Source organism: Centroberyx gerrardi, chromosome 17 (genome assembly GCF_048128805.1).
Source record: "Centroberyx gerrardi isolate f3 chromosome 17, fCenGer3.hap1.cur.20231027, whole genome shotgun sequence".
Classification (NCBI taxonomy): domain Eukaryota; kingdom Metazoa; phylum Chordata; class Actinopteri; order Beryciformes; family Berycidae; genus Centroberyx; species Centroberyx gerrardi.
Window position 1 is genome coordinate 3,682,902 of NC_136013.1, and position 10,028 is coordinate 3,692,929.

General features: G+C 41.8%; 1 protein-coding gene across 6 annotated transcripts in view; it reads left to right on the plus strand.

Moving 5' to 3' along the window:
* larp1b (La ribonucleoprotein 1B) overlaps nt 1-9,357 on the plus strand; it is a 30,981-nt gene extending 21,624 nt beyond the window's left edge. For all 6 annotated transcript variants that reach the window (XM_078289492.1, XM_078289493.1, XM_078289495.1 and 3 more), the window contains 6 exons: nt 762-868; nt 1,383-1,543; nt 2,127-2,271; nt 3,694-3,803; nt 6,382-6,509; nt 7,796-9,357. In XM_078289492.1, coding sequence (XP_078145618.1) covers nt 762-868; nt 1,383-1,543; nt 2,127-2,271; nt 3,694-3,803; nt 6,382-6,509; nt 7,796-8,059 — 915 coding nt within the window. In that variant the 3' untranslated portion in view covers nt 8,060-9,357. The remainder of the gene's footprint in view (nt 1-761; nt 869-1,382; nt 1,544-2,126; nt 2,272-3,693; nt 3,804-6,381; nt 6,510-7,795) is intronic.
* Nucleotides 9,358-10,028: the final 671 nt, after the last annotated feature.

Here is a 10,028-nt window from a genome sequence, read left to right on the forward strand (position 1 = left end):
TGGTTTCTGAGTTTTGCTGAGCTGGCAGCAACAAGAGAGTCTGCAGCACAAGTCTTCCACTGTAGCTGGTTTGTTTTTTTACCTCTATAGTTATTATTATTAACAATGAAGTCCAGACACCAACCTGTTTGCATTCCACCCAGTTGTTTATTTATTGTAACGTGACAGCTTTCCCTCTCGGTGCATATTGTTGTACTAAGCATTGTATTGGCTTTTGCATACATGCTTTAATATGCGGCTACATTACAGGCAGACAATGCTCGCCTGTTACTTGTTTTGCATGTTTTTTCTTATGTGGTTATGTTGCAGACCAGGATCAAATAATAGCATTTGCAAATATTTCTTGGCGTTTGTTTTAACCTGCTCTGAGTGCAAGAAGGGTGGAGTTTATAGCGTGAGGAGATTTCCGATGACGTCATGCAAGTTGTCAACCCAGAAAAGTAGATTTAATTGACTTTCAAATACCATCTTGACTTTGAAATACCGTCCTGTAATTGTCTTAACTATCTAGTGTCCTATGTGGCCGACTCCACCCATATGACTGTTGGCAAAACAAACCATGAGAAGAACTTGAAAGAACCATTTAGTGTGTTGATGAAACAATATAAGTGGCCGAGAACATCCTGTAACTAAAAGTTTACAGGTTTGAGCCCCACAGCAGCCCATATGTGTCCTGTCATTGTCCCTGTCCTTGTAAATTGCTCCCTATAAGACCTAAAATGTAAATGTAATAGATTGATTCTTGTGTTTTTCTGTGCCAGACGCCCAGGAAGAAGAAGACCCGCCACAGTTCGAACCCTCCCCAGGAGTCCCACATCGGCTGGGTGATGGACTCCCGCGAACACCGGCCCCGCTCTGCATCCATCAGGTCCTACTGCTAGTTTTATTAAAGCTACAGGCTACGCTTTAGTTCATGTTTCAGTTATAGATTTGTAACAGATAAACTCAAAAATGTAAATCACTAAATGGTTGCCACCTCCCTTCTTCCACTCTACCAGACATTTTCCATCCCTCTCTTCCGTCTTGTTGCAGTTCTTCTACATTGTTATCCTCCATCCACCTCTTTGCCCTTCCATTTTTATAAAGCACTTTTACCTAAACAGTCATAAAACTCTTTGCACAGCAACAAAGGGCATTAATACATGTAAAAACATGAAAGAAACAAATTACAAATCTAAGATATATGGCTAAAATTTAGATATGCTTGTGCACGTGTGACTTTCGAGGCAAGGCAAGTTTATTTCATACATAAAGGCAATTCAAAGTGCTTTACACAAGGTATATAAGACATTAGATAAGAAATACAGTCTAGTTTTAGTTTAGTTTTTCTGCCTCTTCACCCAAACTCATCCTCCTCCTCCTCCTCCTTCATCGTCCCACAGCAGCTCCAACGCCTCTCCGTCAGAGGGAGCCCCGCTGACGGGGAGTTACGGCTGCACCCCCCAGTCGCTGCCCAAGTTCTGGCACCCATCCCACGAGCTGCTGAGGGACAACGGCTTCACCCAGCAGGGATACCACAAGTACCGCCGACGGTGCCTGAACGGTACGGAGGCGACTCGGATTCACACCCAGACACCTCAGACACACACACACACACACACACACAGACTTTACAATAGGACTAGAAATGTCTGATAAGTTTGTGTAATATAATTGTGCAATGAAGTCGTCACTGGGACATAAGGCCAATTTAGGCCATGCAAAAGCACTGTGAGGTAAAATAAAAGTGTACACCTGAGCTAATAATTAACTAATTATTGCAATGTACTGATGCCTGATGGATTTCGCGTACTTAATATCCATTTTGATGTACATACATATATATGTACATTAGCTAGTATAAATTATTACCCTATTCTGTATATCAAGAGTTTATTTCCATAATATTACCTATCCATACCTACCTAAACTGCATCATTCAAGACTTGTAAAATAGAGGTGGATCCACTCTGTTAGTGTTCATTTTGTCAGCCAAGAGCTTAAAACCTAGTTTTAGAAGTTGTTTTTATTTCATCAGCCATTTTGCAAGAGTAGGTGTCACTTTTTTTTCAAATGGTATCTGATTTTGAAACTCCTCGTATATTGAAAGAGTGCAGGTGGTTGATGACTCATATTATGTTTTGCAGAGAGGAAACGGTTGGGGATCGGCCAGTCTCAGGAGATGAACACTCTGTTCAGGTTCTGGTCCTTCTTCCTGAGGGACAACTTCAACAGGAAGATGTATGAGGAGTTCAAACAGTGTGCTGTGGAAGACGCCAAAGACAATTACAGGTGAAGAGGGAATGGAGCTGCCGTTTTTAAATACTGAGGTCCAAATTCACTAAGATTTCATTGTGAAGACGATCTGTACATTGTTTTTTGTGCCACAGGTGCTCGAGCTGAGAGCGCAGAATTTTCATCTTATTTACCAAGAAATGTATACAAATCAAGTTGTGGCGCCAACAAGTCTTTGAAACGAGCAAATAGACCCTTCATCACCAATTGCAAGCGCAAATTGTTTGAGCTGTAAGACTAATCCACCGAGGCTGCACTCCTGCGGCCTAAAGCGCCTTTTATAATTGGTCTGACCCGAGCCTCTGGGATAGAAAACCCCCTCATCTGACTGTGAAAGATGCCTGTGTCTTGTAACCATTCTTTGCATAAAGTCTCCATGTCACCTTTCAATGGGTCTTACATGCACTCAAATAATTTGAATTTGAATTGGGAGCAATAATGATATTTACATATACAGTTTATATGCATGCCCATAACAGGTGCAAAGAGGCTTTATTGACCAGAGCTATTAGGCAGCTTTCCACACTGCGCCTTGCACACAGTTAGTGAGTAGCATGGCTTCCTGATTTGGTCATTTTGGTGATAAGGCGCACACTCTCTCGTCCTTGTGGAAACCTTCAGTGAATCTGGGCCTCTGTGTTTTTAACAGTTAAATGATTTATTCTGTTGTATTCTGTTCTGTGACCCTCACTCTCCTTACTATTGGTTGCCTGTAGTATTGGCGAGGAATTTAAGCTTATTCTACTGTTGCACTCTAAGATGCTTTGGATAGAAGCACCAACCAAATGCCTCAAGCATAAAAATGTTAGTGGATTCTATTGTAGTCTAGACGTTTCTAGTCCACTCCTACTGTACTTCTACTCTCCTCTGTGGGATCCTGCTACACCAGAGTCTGCAGCAGTCTTCTTGCTGTGGGGGTTAACAGGGGAGGCTGCCTCACGGCAACATTGTTGTGTGTTTGCCAGAGGCGCCTTCAGACATCTGCCAAACCCACATTCTTGGATAAATAAGTAGGCGGTTCCACACTGCACAAGTTTTTGGGGGGAGTGACTGTTGTTTCAGGGTGTGTCAAGTGAGGCAACACACTGTAACACCCCCCTCAGCTGTTTATAGAGCTCACATTCACTTAAACTGGTCAACTCGTCTTTCCGGTTCCTCTCCATCAGTCAAATAAAAGCCGTTTATAAAACCTTGGGAGAAATGTTTTAGCGTTACGAAATGTTCTAGTAGGCACAGTAAGCAGTATGTGCTGGTATGCTGAGAATCAACATACAGTAGAGCAGTTACACCACATCACATCCTGCCCAGGAAAATAAACCTTTTAGAAACCAGACTTGAAGCTGAATGCCATTTGTTTAGCAGTTTCCAAGATAAAGTAAGAGTGTGTTTGAATTTGTCTGTGTTTGTTTTCCCCTGCAGATACGGGCTGGAGTGTCTCTTCAGATACTACAGCTACGGTTTGGAGAAGAGATTCAGGTTAGATCTGTTCAAGGACTTTCAGGAAGAGACCCTCAAGGACTACGAGAAAGGTAACCAAGTCATACTCCTCTGTCCACCGGCCACAGGGACCAGTGCATCCCAGAATCCACCAGCCACTTTTACTGGTTTAAAAGCCAGAATAAAATCACATAGTTGATGATAATTGGTCTCGATAAAACATACCAACCAAAGCCAGTTATACACATTGCAATAACTAAGTTGTACATTTTGAGCCTTAGGTAGCAGGTCATTTCATCATTTTCTTTGTGTGATCAAACATTGTTTTATCACGTTTTATCAAGTCACACAATCATAACAGAGACTATAAGCTTCAAACATCATGCTGTGCCAATAAGAAAACATCCAAACAAATAAATAAAGAGAAAACAAATATGTACTTCACCCACTGATCCCACCCATCCAACCACATCTGAACCCCGGGACTATCAAGTTCAAGTTAGTTTATATAGCGCTTTAAAAAACACGAAACAAGTTTGTACCTGTTAGTGCTTTACAGAAATTGGTTATAAAAGACAAGAAGACAAATGCAAGAAGAATACAAACACATAAGAGCAGAAAAATAAAATAAGTAGACATCACTTCGTAGCTGTCCAACGTGTCCGATGATGACACTTGCTCCAGGGGTGGGGGGGTGGGAGGGGTATCAGCGGCGTTGGTGCTGGTGCCGCTTCATGTGGCCGTGGAGGCCGATGCATGAGCCACACACTCGACCGCAGGTGGGGCATGAGAGCCCAGATGTTGGGGTAATACCAGCAGGCCGCTGGTGTCGTTGGGCACGTCTCTCGGTCCTCCTCTGTTGGATGCTGTCGTGTAGTTGTTCTGTCCCTCTGGCACCGGTGACCTGCCAGGCCGTCCTATCAAGAGCCAGAGGACGGCCTGGCAGGACGTCCTACGGCTCTTGTAACGCCTCTTTTGTCCGCCAGCTGCCCGTTTTGCAGCACTGAGTTGGCCGTAGAGGACTTGGCGGGGCAGACAGTGGTCTGGCATACCCTGATAGCATGCCCTATCCAGCGGAGATGACGTTTAGCCAGTGCTGCTTCCATGCAGACGGTGTTGGTCATGGAGAGAAGTTCTGTATGGGGGATTCGATCTTCCCAGGACAGGCCGAGGATTTTTTGTAGGCAGCGTGTGTGGAAAGCCTCCAGGTTGGTGATGTGTCGTCTGTATGGGGTCCATGTTTCTGCCCCATAGAACAAGGTGGAGACACATACCGCATTGTACACGCAAACCTTCAGATTTTTGTTTTCAAAAACCCTTGTACGGAGGCACCCAAAGGCTGAGGAGGCTTTGTTGATGCGGTTGTTTATTTCACTGTCAAGAGAGCTAGAGAGTAGAAGTGGGTTTTCAGATGATTCTTAAACAAACCAGACGAATCAGCAGATCTAATGTTTTCAGGGAGACTATTTTTTTCTTTTTATTCTGCAGCACTTTGTAACTTTAAGACAAGTGCCATAAAATATACTACTAATAATATAATATTAGTAATAATGTTTGTGCTGCAAAACCCACTTGCCCTGACTTGAAAGTGCCAGAGGCCAACTCCTCGGAGGTGAATGCGTAGTCTGTGTAAAGGAAAAAAAGGATTAAAGTGGGTTTCTCAACCTGTTTCGACACTGTGAGTGACTCACTGAAGCAGAATGAGGATTACCAGTGAAGCTTTAGCCTCTTGTTTCCAGCTGAGTCGGTTTCATGTTCAGCAGAACATTTCTCATTCAGAACGGAGGCTGATCTGACCGGAGAGATGTTGGACTGAACATGATGCAACACTAATGCTGCCACAGTCACAGTCTGGGGTTCGGGTTCCCCACTAGGAAACACACACTAAACAAGAGTAGGGCTGCAACTAACCATTATTTTAATTATTGACTAGTCTATCGATTATTTTTTCCATTAACTGATTAATCATTTAGTCTATAAAATGTCAAAAATAATGACAAATGTCCTTCACAAGTTACCAGAGCCCAAAGTGATTCTTCAAATTGCTGACAGCCAAAAAAATACCCAAAATATTAATTTTATAATGATATGAAACGAAGAAGAGCAGCAAATCTTAGTATTTGTGAAGCTGTAGCCAGCAAATGTTTGGGTATTTTTACATGATAAAAGACTAAAACGATTGAATCAAAATTATAATTGATTAATTTTCCATCGACTAATCGTTTCAGCACTCAACAAGACCGGGCCAAAGCTTCGGCCTCCACGTCTGAAATGTTCATTTGCAAATAACTCAATACGCCATGAGCAGACTTATTTATATGTTTTCAATTACATGTGGCAAGAAATTCTAATAATTGGTGATAATTCCAATAATTTAACTGTGGAATCTACTTTTGCACTGCCACATGTTTTGATTTTATATCCATTTGGTTAAAAAAAAAGTAGTTACATGCACACTGAATGCTGTCTGAACTAGTAACCCTGTTCTCTAAAACACCTTTTATTTAATATAAAATGACAATATTTCTGCTTTGAGGGTGCACCTTGTCTCTTTGCATTAAATAAACAGAGATTTGGAGCGCAGTGTTGGGCGAGCGTCCCGATGTGTTGAACCCAGTCAGTCTGTAAATCAACTGAACGATATTGTGCCGTTGTGTCTTCCTCCTCCAGGCCAGCTGTACGGACTGGAGAAGTTCTGGGCCTTCTTGAAATACTCCCGCATGAAGAACCAGCCCATCGACCCGAAGCTGCAGGAACACCTCGCCAAGTTCAAGAACCTGGAGGACTTCAGGGTGGAGGTGAGTGGCCGCTGTCAGACTGACGGAGGGGAGGTTGCATGTTTTTTTTCCCATGGAAACCAGTCTGACGCTGGTTATCTCAGTACACGCCCAGTATTATTAGTTTACATGCACAGCAGAACCCCGATTTCTGATTACAGTGGTTACATGGTTCAAAGTAATGTGACTTCTCTAATAACCTGGGTTACACAGATTAATTTAATAATCGTTCTGCTGCTCGTCATACATCTCACACCCTGGTTAAGCTTCATTTTAGTGCACAAGTTACATCTTGTTTCCTTGTTTTAGTTAATTTGTAACCTAATTTTCATTGTTTTCTATGCACTATTTCATAATTTGTGCAAACAAATGAACACGTGCCCATAAAGTAACAAACTGTGCACACGTTTTTTTAAAAGCATGTGCTCAATTTAGCTCCTTAAAGTTTCAAACTGATTTCACTCACTTGTCATAAGTAGATGAATTTACTTGATTGCATTGATTGATTTAGTTTAATTAGCCTGATATTTTAGTTGAATAAAGAGAGATTTAGTTGGAGGTTTTGGATAAGGTGTAATGGATAGATTTGTTGATTACATTTTACTTCAGGGGAAAAATTTTTTTTATCAAGGCGGTTATCAAGGCTTTACCTGGTGATAATGCAGCCATGCAGGGAGTTATTATGAGTAAGACACAGCTGACAAGGACACTGGGAGCTAATGGGCTCTATTGTCAATATGCAGACTGGAGGGAAGTTACAGAGAATCAGACAAGTCTCAGAAAAGAGATTTGTGCGGTTGGACTGACTCTATATATTAAATAGTTAGGTGTGCACGCTTTTATATCTATTTGCACACTTCTTATGCAACTCAAGCAGTTCCCACAGAAGGCTCTGTAGAGCAGCGTGGGGGGAAACTTTAAAGTCACCAGTTAGTTCCATGAGGAAGTTAATGCTGAATAAAACGAGATGATAAAGTCCCCATGAAATGAACTCCCATTACTTTTACTTCCTGGTAAACAGAGTATATTTAATGGTGACATCATGCTGCACCAGTAGGCGTAAATATAAATTCCAAACAATAAAACCATCACAGATTTTTGAACAAATGAAACTGCCTTTCTCTCCCTGACTGATATCCTATTGGTTTAGACTTTTGAATGATCCCTCCCTGCCTTATGTCCCGCCCCAACATTTACATCCAAGGAAGTACAGATGCCGTTTCATGGGGTCTTTAAAGATGAATTCTGTTTGGAGGTCAGGGTTATGTTACACACCTGACCCTGATGCCTGACCTGTGTGTCCGCAGCCCCCCATGGGAGAGGAGGGCGGCCGGAGGAGGCGTCACTCGTCCTCGGCCGGGGACGAAGGGAGGCGTCGCCGACACCCCTCCAACCCTACCTCAAAACCCACGCAGGCCTCCGGTCAGCCTGCTGCCGCCGCGGCTGCCGCTGCCGCCGCCGCCACACAGCACCCACCCAAAGACAACGCCCAGAAAACACCTGGCCAGGTGAAGAAGGCGGAGCCTGGAGCCGGGAACGCCAAAAAGGAAAGTCTTGCACCAAATAAATGAAGCTCCCTCCTCTCTGTCCGGCTATACGTGGAGAGAAGAGACGGAAGCGGCGCTCAGCGGAGTGGCGAGCTCTCACATCGCTCTTTTCACGTCACACTTTACTGTTTCGGTGTGTAGAGGCTGCTGAGGGCGGTCGACTTCTTAATTTGATTGTTTTTATCAGTGCATTTCATTTTAAAGCAAGCGTAGGCAGAGAGCTTGAATGAAGTTATCCTTGCGCTCGACAGCTCGTTAACGTTTACAAAAGAATGCATTCCCTGCATTTTGCCTGCATTTATTCTCTCAGATGCCATACGTTTCCACAAGTGTTAACCGCTTGTTGATCTCCACCATCTGTAAACAGCCACACAGTTTATATAGAGCTGTGAGGGTGATTCTAGTTTGCCAAGATAAGAAATCCTTCAGAGAGTCTTTTGTGCCTTAATTTGACTCTCAGGGACAGCGGAGTGCGATTAGTGAAAATTAGTAAAATTTTGCATTCTGAAGTCTTTCTCCCATATTAATTATTTGGGGTTTTTAACGTATTCAAACTGAAACTACATGCAGCTTTGCTTTCTTGAGACACAAATACCTTTCCAGAGCCGTTTTCATCGTGACAATCAAGTGACAGCTGCAGTCGTAAATTTTGTGATGAACTGACCCGGAGGCTGCTGCTGATAACAGACGCGCCCTTGATGTTTTTACTCTGACTGACAAGCATCACAGTTAAACTTGACAAGAGTAAAGTTGGTTTTTGATTAAAACCTGCAAAGTTATTGACAAATATAATTCAAACTGCTCGTCTTTCTGGGAAGCTTTACCTAAACCCCATTTTACACCCAGAGGTAGTATAATTTATTGTTGTTGTTTTTTTTTTTTTTTTTCATTTACTTGATTGATGGAATAGTCTTAGGTAATCATTGCAGTTGTTTTTAATGGCTTTTGCAATTGAATATTATAAACAAAAGGAAATGTTTCAGCTGGAATTATGGGTGTGAGCTAGCAACATAAAAGTATATTTTAGCTTGAAGTTTATTTCATATCATTATGTTTGAGGCTTGGTGCTCTAGAGCACTTTAATCATGAATTGACCTTTCTTCATTGACAGACTTAAAGAGGTTTTAGTGTTGGATTTAAAGAAAAAAAAATGTACATACTATAAAAATCATTTGCTATTCATTTTATTTTTTCGTTTTGATTTTAAGAACTGATTTGTTTTATTGGTAGCGTGGTTTGAGTGTGTTTTAGAATAAAGCAATGCATGTTAATGCCAGAGTTTCCTTGTCCTGAATTGTAAAATGCAAAAAAATATAAAATAACAGTTGATTGTATAAACTTGTGTTTGTGTGATCTGTTGTTTGCCGTTAGTTACGTCATCAGTCAAATACGCTTTGCACATTTCATTGTCTTCTCCTTCTGTTTGAATGAAGCGTTCCCATGTTGCTGAGGGCGAGTCAAGTCTCCTCCTGCAGCGTCGAGCCGGATCAGCAGGTTTTGGTTCAGAACCCAGCAGCTGACGAACCCCAATCTAATCTAAATCTAACACCGTAACTCTAATCTGATCTTATTTCACAACACTTATCACAGCCAACAATACAGACAAGCATATAGGTGTTAAGACTGTTTATATATTGTGTGCAAAATGCAAACAGATGAGAGTTTTAATAAGAGAGAAATGCAAAAAATACATTATGACTCATCACATGTATAGTATAACATCAGCAGTGATGTGGTGGTAAATAAGCAATTAAAAAGAAAAATCAATTACATTTTTAGAAGAGCATTATGTTTTTGCCTTAAAAGACTTGTATAACTTGCATCAGTTTGATACTACTTAATAGGATGTACACTATACTTTCACTTAATATACTTTTATGACAGGTTGAACAGTTTGTTAAACTGATCTTAAGTGAGTTTACTTGTGCTAACATTATTCTGGGGTGTTTGGGGCAAGAAGGGCGCTACGGCTCCCGACGGGGGGACAAAAATA